This window comes from Ursus americanus, chromosome 1, assembly GCF_024610735.1.
Source record: "Ursus americanus isolate L20-20 chromosome 1, mUrsAme1.1.p, whole genome shotgun sequence".
Lineage (NCBI taxonomy): Eukaryota > Metazoa > Chordata > Mammalia > Carnivora > Ursidae > Ursus > Ursus americanus.
The window spans coordinates 59,096,961-59,115,328 of NC_142127.1; the positions used below are offsets into that span (position 1 = coordinate 59,096,961).

At 34.4% G+C, this 18,368-nt stretch overlaps 1 protein-coding gene across 4 annotated transcripts in view; it reads left to right on the plus strand.

Moving 5' to 3' along the window:
• The window catches only part of DNAJC10 (DnaJ heat shock protein family (Hsp40) member C10), a 60,799-nt gene extending 43,168 nt beyond the window's left edge, over window positions 1-17,631 (plus strand). For 3 of the 4 annotated variants that reach the window (XM_087861899.1, XM_045806261.2, XM_045806262.2), the window contains 10 exons: window positions 4,095-4,222; window positions 4,539-4,655; window positions 8,008-8,109; window positions 8,731-8,886; window positions 9,728-9,861; window positions 10,934-10,987; window positions 11,230-11,377; window positions 13,341-13,460; window positions 15,185-15,289; window positions 16,328-17,631. In XM_087861899.1, the coding sequence (XP_087718025.1) occupies window positions 4,095-4,222; window positions 4,539-4,655; window positions 8,008-8,109; window positions 8,731-8,886; window positions 9,728-9,861; window positions 10,934-10,987; window positions 11,230-11,377; window positions 13,341-13,460; window positions 15,185-15,289; window positions 16,328-16,339 (1,076 nt within the window). In that variant the 3' untranslated portion in view covers window positions 16,340-17,631. The remainder of the gene's footprint in view (window positions 1-4,094; window positions 4,223-4,538; window positions 4,656-8,007; window positions 8,110-8,730; window positions 8,887-9,727; window positions 9,862-10,933; window positions 10,988-11,229; window positions 11,378-13,340; window positions 13,461-15,184; window positions 15,290-16,327) is intronic. The other variant, XM_045806263.2, reaches the window with a different exon arrangement.
• The last annotated feature ends 737 nt before the right edge of the window (window positions 17,632-18,368 follow it).

Genomic DNA, 18,368 nt, shown 5'->3' on the forward strand with positions numbered 1-18,368 from the left:
TCTCCTCAGGCAATCACCAGTTCTCTGTATATCTGAGTTTGTTGTTTTATTTTGTTTTGCTTCTTCATTCATTTTGTTTTTTATAGATATTGGTAAGACGGATGTCCAAGATTTTTCTGCCTGTGTTTTCTTTTAGGAGTCTTGGTTTCAGGTCTTGTATTTAGGTCCGTTATATGTTTTAAATTGATTTTTGTATATGGTATAAGAAGGTGGTCCAGTTTTATTCTTTTGCACATAGCTCTCATTTTCCCAGTACCCTTTATTGAAGAGACTGTCTTTTTCCCCATTGTATGTTCTTATCTCCTTTGTCACAGATTGACCGTATAAGTGTGGGTTTATTCTGGCTCTCTATTCTGTTCCATTGATCTGTGTTTTTGTGCCAATACCATAGTGTTTAGATTATTATAGCTTTATGGTGTATCTTGAAATCAGGGAGCACAATACCTCTGGCTTTGTTCTCTTTTTTCATGATTGCTTTGATTCTTCTTGGTCTTTTGTGGTTCCATACAAATCTTAAGATAATGTGTTCTAATTCTGTAAAAAATGCCATTGATGTTTTGATAGGGATTGCATTGAATATGTAGATTTTTAGAGATCGTATAGACATTTTAATAACATTAATCCTTCCAATCTATGAACACTGTATATCTTTCCATTTATTTGTGTCCTCTTCAGTTTCTTCAACATCTTATAGTTTTCAGAGTACAGGTCTTTTATCTTCTTGGTTACATTTATTCCTAGGTATTTTGTCCTTCTTGATACAATTATAAATGGGATTGTTTTCATAATTTCTCTGATAGTTTGATATTAGAGTATAGAAATAGCACATATTGAGGAACCTGGGCGGTTCAGTTAAGTGTCCAGCTCTTGGGGTGCTTGGGTGGCTCACTCAGTTAAGCATCGGACTCTTGATTTCAGCTCAGATCATGATCTCAGGGTTGTGAGATTGAGCCCCACTTTGTGCTCCATGCTGGATGTGGAACCTGCTTAAGATTCTCCCTCTGCCCCTCCCTGCCCTCAAAAAAAAAAAACAAAAAAACGCAGATTTCTGTATATTAATTTTGTATCCTGTTATTTCACTGAGTTGATTCGTTCTATTAGTTTTGAGAGTCCTTTATTTCTGCTCTGATTTTTATTTTTTCCTTCTATTAACTTGGGAGTTTATTTCTTCTTTTTCTAGTTCCTTTAAGATGTAGGGTTAGATTGAGATTTTTCTTGTTTCCTGAGGTAGGCCTGTATCTCTATAAACTTGCCTCTGATTTTTTTTGAAGATTTTATTTATTTATTTATATTTATTTATTTATTTATTTATTTATTTATTTATTTATTTATTTAAGAGAGTGAGGGAGTAAGAGAGAACACGAGGGGGGTGGGGAAGAGGCAGAGGGAGAAGCACACTGATCTTTTCCTTCTATTAACTTGGGACTTTATTTCTTCTTTTTCTAGTTCAAGATGTAAGATTAGATTGAGATTTTTCATGTTTCCTGAGGTGGGCCTGTATCTCTATAAACTTGCCTCTGATTTTTTAAAAGATTGTATTTATGTATTTATTTGAGAGAGTGAGGGAGTGAGAGAGAGAACATGGGGGGAGGGGGAGGCAGAGGGAGAAGCAGACTCCCCGCTGAGCAGGGAGCCAGATGCTGGGCGTAATCCAGGAGCCCTGTGATAATCTGAGCTGAAGGCAGACACTTAACCCACTGAGCCACCCAGGCACCCCTAAACTTGCCTCTTAAAACTGCTTTAGGTGGGTTCCATAGATTTGGAACTTTGTGTTTGATTTTTGCCATAAGGTATTTTCATGTGGCCTAACTTGATGATCTTGGAGAGTGTCCCATGTGCCCCTGAAAGGAATGTGTATTCTGTTTTCGAAAGGAATGTTCTATATATATTAGGTCAAACTGGTCTAATGTGTTGTTGAAGGTTACTGTTTTCTTCTTGATTTTTTTGTCTGAATGATCTATCATCCATTGATGTATGTGAAGTGTTAATGTCCCGTTATTATTGTATTACTGTCACTTTCTCCCGTTATGTCAGTTAATACTTGCTCTACATATTAGGTGCTCCTATGTTGATATTTATAGATACTTATAATTATTTCCTCTTGTTGAATTGATCCCTTTATCATTATGTAATGTCCGTCTTTGTCTCTTATTACAGTCTTTGTTGTAAAGTCTGTTTTGTCTGTTATACGTATTGCTAGTCTAGTTTTCTTTATATTTCCATTTGCATGGAATATCTTCTGTCATCCCTTCGCTTTCAGTCTGTGTATGCCCTTACATCTTAAGTGAGGTTTTTATAGGTAGCCTATAGAGGGGGTTTCGTTTTGTTTGCTTTTGTTATCCATTCAGCCACCCAGTGTCTTTTGTTTGGAACATTTGGTTCATTTACGTTTAAGGTACTTACTGATGATAGGTATGTATTGCCATTTTCTTCATTATTTTCTGGTGGTTTTGTGTTCTTCTCTGTTCCTTTCTTCTCTTGTGATTTGATGACTTTCTTTAGTGTTATATCTGATTTCTTTGTTTTTTGTGCATCTGTCATAGATTTTTGGTTACAATTAGGTTCACCTATAACAATCTATGTATGTAGTATTTTCAGTTGAGTGTCACTTAGGTTTGAATGCATTTTAAAAGCATGACATTTTATTCTCCCTGCTGACTTTTTTGACATCTTATTTTACATCTATTTTGCATATCCCATAGCTAATTATGGTAGATACAGATTTTACTACTTTTCTCTTTAAACTTCATACTACCCTTATAAGTGATTGATCCACTACCTTTCCTACATGTTTACCAATGTTTGCCATTACCAGTGATTTTTTTGTTGTTTCATAACTTCTAACTTTAATGGCCATTTCTCTTCTGCTTACATTTCTTTTAAGGCTGCTTTAGTGGTGATGAACTCCTTTAACTTTTGTTTGCCTGGGCAGCTCGCTGTCCTTCAATTCTGAATGATAACTTTGTTGGGTGGGGTATTCTTGGTTGTAGAATTTTTCCTTTTGGCACTTTGAATATATCATGCTACTCCTTTCTGGCCTATGTTTTTGCTGAAAAATCAGCTTATAATCATGTGGGGGTACTCTTGTATGTAACTAGTTGGCATGGCTCTTGCTGCTTTTAAGATTTTCTCTTTCTCTTTAGTTTTGACATCTTAAAAATGTGTCTGGATGTGAATTTACTTGAATTCTTGTTTGGTCTTCTCCGGGCTTCCTAAATCTGTGTATCTGCTTCCTTCCCCTGGTTAGGGAAGTTTTTCAGCTCTGATTTCCTCAAATAAGTTTTCTGCCTTTTATTCTCTTTTTTCTCCTTCTGAAACTTCTATAATGTCAATATTAGTATGCTTGATGCTGTCCTAGAGGTCCCTTAACCTAACCTATACTCATTTTTTATTCTCTTCTTTTTGCTGTTCAGCCTGGGGGATTTCCTCAACTCTATCTTCCAGATCCCTGGTCCATTATGCTGCTTCTAATCTGCTGTTGATTCTCTCTAGTGTGTTTTTAGTGTCAGTTATTGTATTCTTTGGCCCTGACTCATTTTTTAGATATTTTTTTCTTTATTTATTCTCTAAGTTCTCACTGTGTTCATCCACGTAGTAGATGATTATGCCATTGCCAAGATAGGGAAGGTGAGAAAAGGAGCAAGGTCACGGGAAAATACCTCAACTTCAGTTTTAATATATTTGAAATGTTCGTATGACATCCACGTGAATATTTTCATTGGGCAGTTGGTAATACAGGTTTTGAATTCATAAGGAAGGTCGAGTTTGAAGAAACAGATTTAATAGTTGGGCCACGGAAGTAGTTCAGGTAAGCATAAAGAACACAAGTACTGAAAAGAAGTGGTTACTCTGCCTCTGAGGATGAAGGAACGTTGCAAAGATAGGTCTTCCAAGAAACAGAAGCATATAAGAAAGGTACTCCTGGCAGAGCAAACCTGTTTACATATAGTATACAGAACACTAGACCCTCACCAAAACCAATGTGTTCAATAAGTTTATCTTCATTTCTTTATTAAGTATAAAAACTTTGAAATGTTTCTGTGGATAGAAAGGCAGAATGTGGATTTTAACTTTTCTTTTATTCAATTTCAAAGGAAAGAAGATTCTATATGATATACTTGCCTTTGCCAAAGAAAGTGTTAATTCTCACGTTACCACACTTGGACCTCAAAATTTTCCTGCCAATGACAAGGAACCGTGGCTTGTTGATTTTTTTGCCCCAGTAAGTTATTTTTATCTGTCAGTGTTGTCAGATTTTCTCTTATCATAGCAAAAAGACATTTTCTAGATAGTCTTGAACCATGAGTACCAAAATTGTGTTACTCAGTTTTGGCCCCTATCACGTATTGCTTCTAAGAGAGCGGGGATATACTTGCCCCTCCAAGGATTAAGTACACACACACACACACACACACACGCACACACATAAGATTTGCCACTAAGTATGGTTTATGTTACTTAGTATATATTGCTTGTTGTAGAAATGTGGTTTTTTGTTTCATTTAGCTCAGTGCTTATGAATATTTTTTCTTTCATAGTGGTGTCCACCATGTCGAGCTTTATTGCCAGAGTTACGAAAAGCATCAAAGTATCTTTACGGTCAGCTTAAGTTTGGTACTCTGGATTGTACAGTTCACGAGGGACTCTGTAACATGGTATGTACAAAATAACTTGTTCTAATTAACACTTTTGTAAAATAGTTTTTAAGTTACACTGACAAAGGTCTCTATTTCAAAATGTATGTCTACATTTAGAGTAGTAATTATTTAATCAATTTCAACAAAATGTTATAAAATTATGACTGGATTAGAACATGAATAGACAACATAAATAGTTGAATGTAGACATGGTCTTATTTATCAAACTTGGGAAAATATTTAGTTTACTTGATAAAATACATGATTTTTCCATTATTTAAAATCTTTATAATTTTTGACTCAATATTACCTTTTGGCAGAATGTAGTTTGATTCTCAGGTTTTCCTCATAATTGTCTTCTAAGTATAGTTAGTAGATGGAAATTTTTTAAATGAACAAGCTTTTTGAACCTTTGTTTACATAAAAATATTTTCTTAGGTTAATTAATATTCATTCTTCAATTCCAGGAATAACTAGAAATTGTATGTCTTGTCATGAAAGTATGTAATGCCACTTAAAAGATATTCTGGGAACAAGTCTCTAAAACCTAAATCAAATCACACCTTGAGATCTGTCCGTGTGTAGGGAATCAGTATAGAGGAACATATTAAGTGACACCATGGACATGAAATCTGCAAGTCCCAGCATGTAGAGGATCGATCTTATAAGAAAAACACCTAATTTATTGGTCAGATACACTGAAAGGTGGGAAAAGAGATGAAAGAGACTCAAGAGACATATCAATCAATGCAATGTTTAAGTCTCATTTGGATGCCAAACCAACTCCAAAAGAATGAGCAAGCGCTAATTGGGGAAATTGGATCACTGACAGGGTATCCGATAATTATCAGGAATTGTTCATTTTTAGGTATTAAAAAGGACAGTGTAGTTACACTTGGGGGAAAGTCCTTATATTTTAAGTATACAGAAATATGGATGAAATGATAAAATCATCTGGAATTTGCTTTAAAATAATCTTGTTATAGGAGTAGAGTTGGGAGGGAGTATAAGTGTGCCCATGAGTGGATGATTATTGTAGCTACAAGAGTACATGCAAGTTTGTTGCTGCCTGCTTTTGTTTATATTTTAAGTATTTTATGAAGGCAAACTTTTTTAAAAAGAAAAAGAAAAATGGGGGAGAAGGAAGGAAAAGACAATGATAGGTTTTAAAAACAAGTTAATGTAGAGTGAAATCCTTATGGCATCTGTATGAGGAAGACTTTCTCAGCCCACATACACAAGGTAAAAATTAATGTGAATGATTTTGACTACATTAAATGTTAAAACTATTGCTGAAGAAAAAGACGCTATGAAGTTAAGACAACAGACTAAATATTTACAGCGTATGTAACTGACAGAAAACCTTACTGCCAGAATATTTGACTACAAGTCAGTTTTTTTAAATAGATAAAATGAAAAATTTGAGACTTTTTTTTTTTAGAAAAAGAAATCCAGCAAACATAAAAAATCTTACACTTCACTAGCCATCAAAAAAGTACAAATTACAACAGTCCATTAAATTAACCCATCAAACTAACAAAAATTTATAAATCTGACAATAGCAAGTATATGGATAAATTATGCAGTCACATAGTGGAATACCATAGAGCATTTAAAACTAGATCTATCTTTACCAGCAGGGGTAAGTCTCAAAAATACATTATAAGATGACAAAAGCAAGTTGCAGAATAGCTTACAGAGTATGATAGAATTACAAGAAATTTTCTAATGCTCCAACATTTCACTGTACTGGCCAGGGATACATATGCATGTCACAAAAGTATAAAAACGTTAGTGGATTGGATATATACTTATTTAAGGCTACCGATGGCTCCTACCTTCAGGGAGGAAAGGAAATGGGATCAAGAAAAAGAACTTAAGCAATCTGCCAGTGTGGCAAAGAAGTTAAACTTCCTTAAATATTGAGAAGGGATATGTGGGTATTTGTTAGATGGTTTCTCTCTTCATTCTGTTTGAAATTTCATTTAACTGTGTTTAAAAACTAAAATAAGATCTTTGGTTTTGAATGTCTTGTATGTGACATTGAAAAGATGCTAAGCAAGATACAAACAATGTTACAAATAGTAATTATCTTAATTTGAATTTTTAGTTTTTCTACTTTTTATGTAAACTATTAACTATCCTTTAGATAATTGAGTAAAATTAAGGATTTAAAACTGTGGTGTCACCTGAAATAGAGGCCAGGAGTCATTACTAATTGGTGGACCTTGACCAAGTCACATAGCCTGTCAATACCTCCATTTTCTCATCTATAAAGTTGATGTGATAATTTTAGCTTCTGAATAGAGTTGTGCAGAATAGATTAGAAACTATATGTTTAAGGGGCGCCTGGGTAGCTCAGTCGATTAAGCGTCAGATTCTTGGTTTCGGCACAGGTGGTGATCTTTCGGTCATGGGATTGAGCCCTGTGTCAGGTTCTGCGCTGGGCATGGAATCTGCTTCAGAGTCTCTCTCTGTCTCTCAAATAAATAAAATCTTTTAAGAAAAGAAACTACATGTTTAAGTGCTAAAAAGGTGCCCAACACATGCTAAACACTAAGTAGGTTAACAAAACAGTCATACCTAATGAGTTATTTGCATTTACCCTCATTTTACAGAAGTTTGATAAATATTTCCAGCATTTTTGCTAAAATTATTTTTGAATCCTAGTCAAAGATTCCAGTTTGCTGCAGAGTGCTTGTTAACTTTATGGTTGCAAAGATCAGCTACAGTAAATTCACATAGATATCCTTATAACTTTTAGAAAAATAAAAATTAAAACTTCAAAGAAGTGCTTCCTGGGCCAAGGTTTATGTTAATTCTGAGGAGGAAATTACAGTATTTGTACCATAAAAGCTATCTTGAATGAAGAATAAAAGGTGACCATATTCTTGACATGAGTCATAATTCCTTAAGTTAAAATATGGTTATGTACGCATTATTAATTTCTTTATCCTTGCTTTGTTTCCTTTATTTTCTTCTGCTAGACAAATTGGAGCATTACTGTGGTTTCAGAAAGACTCAAGCCAGAGATTAGCCTGCTCTTTACAGCCTTATCCATTTTGGTTCAGGAGAGTCAAAAGGGCCCATGCTCATAATTAGCCATATTACGGCTATGCGCACTTCAGTGTTTCATTGCCCATGGATTTTATGGCTAATGGACTAGCTATAAAAAAGGGTCATTTATCAATGCAACTGTGAATCCATTTTCTTTGCCAAATTTGGCCAGGCTAAAATTTTTCAGTTACCAGCAGTTTAGCGATGGTTTTTTTAAATGTTATTATTGTTACTTAAAAGCAAGCTGGTTATAAATTTGAAACCAATAGATAACATGCATAAAATCTTTCATTTGTATTCTCATTCCTAACAGTATAACATTCAGGCTTATCCAACAACAGTGGTTTTCAACCAGTCCAATGTTCATGAATATGAAGGACATCACTCAGCTGAACAGATCTTGGAATTCATAGAGGTATTTAATTTATAGTATTGTAAATTACAGAGGTAAATTATTTTTAAATAGTTTTGGGTTTGTTTTTTTTTCTTTTTTTCCCCAGTGAAGCTAACATCTTTGTTAGTATTACCGCATCATGGTAGACTGAAGCTTTATTAAAACAGCATTTGGAGCAAGTGAGCTGATAGGGAGGTTGAGCAGTATCTCCAGTCAGACTGTCAGGAAAATAGGATAATAGACTTTCCATTAATAATTAAAGGATCATTTCCAACCCAATCATTGGTTCTGGAACAGAACTATATGGCCTGTGTAGACATCTGGGCACCTCTTAGAACTTTTTGCCCCATCTGCTGTCACCTTAAATAAAGTTGCTTCTATTCCCTACCTAAGATGATTTTAATGATACATAGAAATAAGAAAAAAATATACCTTGATTTGAGAAAGTTGATGGGCAAAGTCCAAACTTAACTAGGAATAATTTCTTCCTTTTTAAAATAATTCACTATAGATTGTCTTTTAAATATCCATAAGTATCTTTTGATTATTCGGAAACAGAAACTTCTCTAAGTGACAACAATTTGCCAAGAATGTATGAACACCTTTGTATATCTGTTATAATGAAAGTTATATTCTCTTTAGGATCTTATGAATCCTTCAGTGATCTCCCTGACACCCACAACTTTTAATGAACTAGTTAAACAGAGAAAACATGACGAAGTGTGGATGGTTGATTTCTATTCTCCGTGGTGTCATCCATGTCAAGTCCTCATGCCAGAATGGAAAAGAATGGCCCGGGTATAGTTTATTTTAAATCTTAACATGCAGCATCAATGTGTATTTAACAGAACTATTTTGAAACTGAGATGAACCCACCTCTAGGTTATCGCTTATAACAGTTCAAATTATACCAGTTAGATTTCAACCCTATTTCTTTCTAATTGGGTGAATGGTATAGAATAATCTACCCTTTTTTTTTTTTTTTTTGCTATGTCACTTGCTTGTTACATATCTGACCAAATTTCTGCCGTAGTCAACCCAAAAATTCCTTTATTTTCTGTACAAATAGACATAGTGTTATAAATCATGAAAGATTGGAAAAGTTACTTAAATATGAGAATGATGGAAAATGAAATCACTATTTTATATTTCTAAGAAAAAGTGAACAAAGAATTAAAAGTGATTTCTAGTATCGTAACATGTAAGATAATGCAATTTTGTGTCCTTTTCAGTAAAATTTTAAAATTTGGGCATGAGTCAGTGTGCTGCAATGCAGATCTCTATTTGAAGAATAACTTTGAAATACCATTGCAGAGACCTTCATTAGTTCCTTGTTTCTAACACTAAATTTTAGAAATACCTAGTTTTCCCCCCACATAGAACATGAATGAAATCTGTTGTTTAATCTGCAATAATTGTCTTAAGGTCTTAACTACAACATTACATTTTCAGTTCATTACTGTAAGTGTTCTACTATGTTTTAAACCCTTACCCATTTTTTTATTTGGTGAAAATCACTGATAAATAATATAATAACCATGTCACAGTGGTAATTTTTCTATTGTAAACATAAATAGTTAATGGAGGTAACTTTATTCTAATCATTTTGATCTGTTTATCTCCTTTTTCTCTTTTATAGACATTAACTGGACTGATCAATGTGGGCAGTGTAGACTGCCAACAGTATCATTCGTTTTGTGCCCAAGAAAATGTTCGGAGATACCCTGAGATAAGATTTTTCCCTCCAAAATCAAATAACGCTTATCAGTATCAGTAAGTGTTGCCTAAAATTTAAAGACTTTTGTTATAACCATTTATTTAAACAGTTAAAATTTAAAACTTATCTTAGGGGTGCTTGGCTGGGTCAGTCAGAAGACCATGTGACTCTTGATCTTAGGGTCATGAGTTTGAGCCCCACGTTGGGTGTAGAGATTACTTAAATAAATAAGCTTCTTTTAAAAAAAAAAAGTTAACTGAATAAAAGCCCAACAAATATTTTTGGGGAGCCCACCATGTTTTAAGATCGTGTGCTAATGAGAACCTCTGAAGATGAAAAAAGAATTGAATGATCCCAATGTTCATGAAGCTGGCACACTAGTAGAGAAGAAGATAAACAGAGGCAGTACTAACATTTAGTAAGTCAGTATTTGGTTTCACGTACTATACTAGATCCTTTGCTCACATTATTCCCATTAGTCCTCACATATACCCTGAGAAATAAGAATTATTGCCCTTTGTCCTATTACAAGTAAGAAAACTGATTAATAGACCTTAAATAACTTTGTCAAGTTACACAGCTGCTAAAGGTTTGTGATTGAGGATTCAGCCCCATCTGTGTCAGTGCCCATCCTGTTTCTGTAACACCACACGGCATTTGAGGTAGAAAACTCAAGTGCAAGGCAGAATATAAGAGATATCCATGGATTGCAAAGGAGGAAAGGATCACAGCTGTGAGAGGAAATCATGAAAGGCTGTGTTTATGAGGTGGCTTTTGACATGGGTCTTAAAAAGTACATAGGAATTTGACAGACATAATGACCAGAGTAAAGGTTCTGAAACTGAAGTCTTGGACATTCGGAGTATTATTACCATTCCCATGTGTCTATAGGAGATGTCCAGCGGGCAGCTAGACATTCAGGGCTGTCCGGAGCACAAAAAAAAAAAAACATCGAGACTAGAGAAACATGTATTTGGGAAGCCCTGTAAGTAGCATTTATAGCTAGGTGTATCTGAGAAGGGAAATGGTATGTAGTCAATAAGTTAAACTTTTAAATTGCTGCAGAGAGATGGTTTTCTGAACATATCCAAATAGTATTTACAACTTACATATTTTTTCTTCTTTCAGTAGTTACAATGGTTGGAATAGAGATGCTTATTCCCTGAGAATTTGGGGCCTAGGGTGAGTAATCAAAATATGCATCATTGTATAAAATACATTCAGTGCTATTTACCTTCCTCTTATGTCTGTAGTTATATTTATTGTGAGTTAAGGCTGTAGCACTTTAAATTACTTAATAAAGAATTACAATTTACCAAGATAACTTTGAAGTCATTTTTAACTTAGAAACTTTTGCAATATTATATTTTAGATGCTTGCTTTGGTTTCATATAATTTAAAACAATTTTGATCCCTTGCCACAGATTTTTACCTCAAGCATCCATAGATCTAACACCTCAGACCTTCAATGAAAAAGTTATACAAGGGAAAAATCATTGGGTGGTTGATTTCTATGCTCCTTGGTGTGGACCTTGCCAAAATTTTGCTCCAGAGTTTGAGCTCTTGGCTAGGGTAAGTCTTGTCTACTTAAATAAGTTGTAGTCACATGCATGTTTTAATAATTAGATAAAATAACAGTTATTTAAAAATTAGATAAGATGATCAGCTATAATTATATTTTAAATATAATTCTCTTAGAAGTTTCCTGTGAATTTTTTAGAACTCCATTTCATTTCTCGGACTATAATCTTTGCAGATTTCTTCCTTCTTTAATGCTTTTAGCTAACATCTCTGTCTTGCTTGATGACATCTACCTAACCATAACAGCCAGACACCTCACCTCTTTTGCTTGTTCCCTAGTTCTTTCCTTTCCACCATTACTCTGCTGCTTGCCAGGCCATCATAGATCCTGTCAGTTCTGTCTCTTAAATGCTTTCAAATCTGTCATCTCCATCTCCTCTGCTAGCCTCTCCGTTCAAGCCCTCACCATCTCATGTGTGCCTTTGAGCTACTTTCATGTTTCCAGTCGGCCGCCTTCAGTTCTGCCCTGATCATCTTTCTGCAATACTCCCTTCTCAGGCTTCCTGTGAACAAGTTTCTGGACTTGCATCCTTGATTGCGGGTCTCTGATGGGACCCTTCCTACCTCTTTAGCTTTATCTCTGTCCCTACCCCACACTTTACGGTTCAGGCACAACAAAGTTTTGTGAACGAGGTTTGTTGAACAAGCACATGCTGTTCCATCTCTGTAAGATGCCTTTCCCTGGCGCCTGGGTGGCTCAGTCAGTTAAGCATCTGCCTTCGGCTCAGGTAGTGATCCCAGAGTCCCAGGATCAAGTCCCACGTTGGGCACCCTGCTCAGTGAGAAGTCTGCTTCTTCCTCTGCCCTTCACACTGCTTGTGCTCTCTTGCTCTCTCTCGCTCTCAAATAAATAAAAATCTTTAAAAAATAAAATAAAATACCTTTTCCTTACCTTGGTCATCTGAATCTTTTTCTCCTTGTCCTACAAACCCAGCTTCAGTTGGTACTTCTGTGTTTACTGTCCTCTGTCCTCAGTCAGTTCACTTTGGTACCTTGTACTCCATTGGTGAATTTACACAGTGGATGTTAAATATTTAGTTGACTGTCTTCTCCATAAGACTGAGCTTCTTGAGGGCAAGTTTTACAGGTCTTGTCTAACTCAGTAAATGCTTGTAAAACTTAACTGAATGCATAAACTGAATACAATCTGAGTTTTTTTTTGTTTCTGTCACGATCATCCTGCTTATTAGCTAATCCAGATTGTTAGCTTCCTTGCTTCAAGGACCTTTGCCAGGGGCTATAAAACACTCACTAGAATGAGAAAGCTCCAGTTTCACCAGCCTAAAACAATCTTCAATCCCAAGCCATGGAGATTTCTCTAGCAAAGGGATTTCAGAGCTCCCAGGAGTCATAACATTATTTTAGTTATTGCATTTCCTTCAAATAAGAGGTTATTCATTTTCCACTTACTATATCCTCTTCTCTTATGCTTTCTTCCTTTTCTGTAGTAATTCTAAGAAAATGTTTTTACTCCCTTTGTATACTGAAAACTTAGCATATTTTGTAACACAACCATATCTTGAATATAGCAGAAAGTTATTCAGTGTGAGAAAGATTATACCCTGAAGAGCAAGTCAGAGGAACTGGAGGCTGCAGTGTAGTTGTCAGCCTTCCACAAAATGCAGAGTGCTACCTTAGCATGAGAGACCAGAGAAAGGAAGAAGGCAGGTGAGGGCAGAATCTGAGGTGTTTGTGGTGTGACTGACAAGGTGTGGGTACCAGGAAGGAGCTTTTCTTGATAAGATGAAGCGTGTATTTGCTCTTGGAGAGGTGGTTCTGGGTAAATGGCATTTAAAGAGCCAGTAAAAAGTTGGAAGCAATCTTATTAGGATGGAAAGGAGGAAAGCTTAAGTTTTTAAAACAAGTCTTAAAAATTATAGAGTTGAAAATTTTAGTATCCTTGCCAAATAATTTATGCCACAGAGAATAGCAAACCATATTTCTCTCTTTTCAGATGATTAAAGGAAAAGTGAAAGCTGGAAAAGTAGACTGTCAGGCTTATGCGCAAACCTGCCAGAAAGCTGGTATCAGAGCCTATCCAACTGTTAAATTTTTTCCCTACGAAAGAGCAAAGGTATGTACAAGGCCTTCCTATATGTGCCTTTCCTTTAGCAGACCAGGTGGAAAAGATTTGTTATTAGTCTGAATTTTTTTTATTAGCTTTTTCTTCCTTTTTCATTTTTTATTTTATTTGTATATGTAAAAAGAAGCTTCAGTAATATGCATCAAGTGATTTTAAAAGGATTTTCTGTCTCAAAGTTGATATGATTCACTGCCCTAAAATTTTTAGTAGTTTTCTGTGAGTAGAGAATTTAAGGTAATTATTTTCTGTGAAGTTCTATATTTCCTACTTTTAGAAAAATAACTTATATTACCATTACAATTATTTTTCCAGGAAAGGAAAAAAATTAAAATACTATTATAATATTTTTGAAATAGACTAGTACCAGAACATTTATCTTGAGAAGTATTTATTAGTGATTTAGACTATAAAATAAAAGTTAGGGTTCCTTGGTTTGGTTATTACTCCCTTCTCTGGGCCACTATGTTTGTTTGTTTTCCCCAAAAAGAAAACTAGACATCTGATGGGTCTTAAAATTCAGGTGATAACCCCTATGGTCATTTATATAAATGCATATATCTTTCAACTAATATAATTGCTAACTGAAAGTACTCATGACTTTTGCTATCCTGAGTAAAAAGCATGACATTTTTGACAATAGAACTGTAATTAAATAAGGATTTGCCATATATTCATGTTGCCTGGTAAAACATTTGAAATAAGTAATTTCAAATATTTTTATACTTTTTGAGAAAGAACATCAGCTTAAGATCTCTTATTAGAAATTATATTTTGGAATTAAATAATGAAATTGGAAGATGAATTTAGAAGTCTAGTATTGTCATCTAGATTTTTCAGTGAAGGGTGTTGATTTGTCAAAGAGGTTAAGTCTGTCTTAAGAACAGCCTGGAGTAAGCAGAACTAAATGAGAGTAAAGGAGCTTATACCAGTACCTGAATTTTCATTCCTTTAGAATCACTGACTCAACTTCGATTCTCAGAACAGCTGAGAAATGGGTGACGTGGATAGGGGTCTTCACTGACGTAGAATGATGTTAGGGAAGTATCAATATAATGAGCAGTCACAGAATTAATCTGGCCATAGAAGGAGCTGTTTGAAAAGATGATGTTACCATGTGTCTAGAGAAGCCCAGAAGACCAGGCCAGATTTGAAAACCAAAGCAGAATAATGATTGTGGTAAACAGCAGTACAACTCAGGTGGGCAGTAACACACAAAAGCAAGATCCTAACATAATGTGGAGTTCCTTCCAGGAAGAAGGAAATAAATGACTCCAGATCCAAGATAAGCAAGCCTGATCTATTGACCTACCCCCTTCCCTGCTTTTCAGCCACCTTCCTGCTGTGAGCAGATGAGAACCAGGAAACATACATTACTTTCCAGTGTTGTTGTTGGTCAAGGTTTTAACTGTGTCTGTGATTTGTATTAGATTAAAATGATTTGAGTCCAATGGGGGATGTCTTTTCTTTACAACTGAGTTGTTTTAAGGCAATTGGAGTTAGCAATACGTTTTTCCAAGGAATTATTTTACATGTTCCCATAACAATAGTGTATTTAAATTATGAGTTAACTGCTTTTGCAGCATTATTTCCTTGAAGGAATTTGAGTTTCAAACATTTAGAACTTTTAAGGAATATGTCATCAAATTTCTTAAGTGGAAATGGCATTTTTAAATTAGATACCTAAAAGATTATAAGAGCAGTGTTTTTAATTTTAGAGAAATATTTGGGGAGAGCAAATAGATGCCAGAGATGCAAAAGAGATTGCTACCTTAATATATGAAAAATTGGAAAATCTCCAAAATCATGGAAAGAGAGAGAAGGTAAGGACTAAATCTAGAGCTGACTTTGGCAAACATTATCTATTCTTACTGTACATATCTATCAATAAACAGGTATAATGAAAACTTCAAAAAATAGTAAAGTTGAAGTTTCTTAATTTGGAAAAATATGAGAATCAGTCTGTATACACTGATAAGCTTAGAAATTTGGACAAGTAAAACCATTTAAAATAGTGAACTATGGCCATAAATTATTTAAATTATGTTCAAATATAAATAAAGCATTGACTTGGGAATAAATATACTGGAGCCTCATAAAACTTTTTGTATAGTAGCAAATTTTCTTCTGGTAGAGTCAGGATGTATTGGAACCATATTCATCTTGGCCCCTCCTTGAATTTTTATCTATCAAGAGGCAGTGCAACCCCTTTGCTATTCTGTGAAAGAACTGTTCTTTTTTCCCTTTTTTAAATCATTGTCATTCTAGGACATACTTAAAAACAGACCAAAGAGTCCATGAATGCTGGACTGCTGAGTGGAATTTAATAAAATCACGTATGAGGGTTTTTTTGGATTCTTTCCCTGTAAGGTGAAAGAAGGACAAAAAAGAACACAGATTCTGGAGAGGGCTAGAGATGTCTGGCTTTATAGAACCATATTAGAACTGCAGACTCCAGCATAGAAGCCTTACATCCTGTTTTGAGAGTTATAAATCTTTAGTTTCTTGGGTTTACAAAAATATTTTTCCGATATTTTACTATGTTAGCTTCCTCGAGAGGTTTTAAAGTGTGACTCTTGATCTCAAGTTAAAGGTTTGAAGTAGAAAATGTTATTAGTCATAAACCAGAATATCATAATTGAAATTAAGGTAAAAAACATACCAATATGACTATTTAAGTAAAATTAGTAGTATCTGCATGGACAGGTAAGAACTAAGAGATACCCTTTTCCATTGTTACAGTTAGGCAAGGTATATTTCATACAGTGATCCATTAATTATATTTGAAAGGTAAAATACTATAATCAACATTTTAATATAGATTCATACTTTTTCTTTCAATCACTTTTACATTATTGTAGGATGAACTTTAATGATGTTGAAGATGAAGAAAAGAGAAAAGGAATTCTAACCAATGACATCAGAAGGCGTCTTTTTAGGATGTTACTACATTCTTGGTGGGAATAAATGAACATTATCTTGGACTTGTAATTGCACTGTCTGAATTCTATACAACACTGGTATAAATGAAGGGTCTGCAAGCTTTTTCTGTAAAAGGCCAGATTGTAAAGATTTTAGGCTTTGTAGACCATATACAGTTGTCATATACCTGTTTTTGTTTACAACCCTTTAAAAAATGCAAAAACCATTCTTAGCTCAGGGCCATACACAAACAGGCCACAAGCCACATTCAGTTCCTGGGCCATAGATTATGGACCCTTGGAAATGATGTTAAGGCTGGCTGGTTCAACATGAGCCTGCTCTAGTATGTACATACATGTCTAAGTTGTACACAACTGTATTGTATCTTAAAGTTTTGTGGCTGGCCTGAAAAGAAATAACTTGGTTTTAGTCACCTGTTCTAAAAATTGGATGAAATGGATTCTGTTTCATTTAAAAAACACACGTTGTGGCAAACATACCCTATTTTCATGCTGTATTATACTGAAGCAATTCTTCATTTTCTTTTCTAAAGGTTGAAGAACTGATTTAAATTTTTCACAATTGAGAAAAATTTTTGTAACAATGAATAAACCCAATAGATTTCTACAGCATCTAGAAATACCTGAGGAAAACCGTATTTGTAGCTATTAACTGGCACTGTAGAGTATCCCAAATATATCAAGTCTTTATAGTTCTCCATTTTAAACGTGTTATTTTCTGAATTGCTTTCTTAGAAGTTTTACCCTGTGATAGTAATTGACTTTTGAAGTATTGTTTTAATATTTATGGTTTTGCCTTCTGGACTTTGTTTTGATACAGATCCTTTATTTACATTTGCCTTCCCCCCAGCCAATAGTTGTGGTTTTTCACTAGTCTGATTTTTTTCATTATTCGAATAGGAAAAGTAATTTTGCAGTTTTGTTTCACTATAGCTCATAATGACACTGTGGTTATTCCATTTATTAGTTTGCTGTTGGATGCTGCTGTTTTCAGATAAATACTGGCATAACTGAACTTATTTTTGTAAGAAAAGTATATAAAATCTAAGGATGGGACCTTTTCATTTCTCAGTTCAGACTAAAAGAATCAAATTTTCCTTGCATCTTAACATGTCAATAATGTGCAGTTGTTCAGTTATAATTCAGAGTGTATGGAATGGTAAAAATTCCAGTTGATCAAGAGGTCAGCAAATTAAAAAAAAAAAAAAAGGTTTTCCCAAAAACTTACTAGGATTCTGCTTTATAATATTAGAAGAGTTTTATTTTTTTAATGTCACTTTATCTCCTTCCCAATATTTCCTCATAAAGATAATTATTTTATCACTAATATCTACAAAAACAAATTTTATTTTCAAGTCTAATATTCTCCCATTTTGCTTCAGTTGAATCCTTTAAGTGCTACTACCCTTAGATTTCACTTCACATATTTGGGCATTTACAGAACAATTGCCACTTCTAACTTTAATTTAATACCACCTTTTTGAAATACAATCAGTAATGGCAAGTGCCTTTCATGTGTTAAATTTTCACAGCCTAAAAATCTCAAAATTGGCTCTCAACAATCCCAAAATGGAAGACCAAAAGAAGTCTTGGTAAATGTTTATTGAATTGATGTACTAATTATGCAAATACCACTGTGCTGGACACTGAAGCATATGTAGAAGGAATCCAAGGGATGGTTCCTGTCTCCCAAGTGTCTCTAATTCACAGTTCTGATGCTGAACCCATAAATAGGTTTATAGGTACCTGTACTACTACCTATAAATACAATTCCAAACTTACTGAGAAACATTTTAGGCAGTAAAAAAAAATAGTAAACATTATATATCCTGTAACGTGGTCTAAGTATGTGCCTGTGGAATTGGCTCTAAAGCCAGGGCTACTGGGAGTTGTATTAAATAATACATATCCTACAATATCCATGAGGAGGCTATTTCCTGTAATCATAACAGTGTCATTG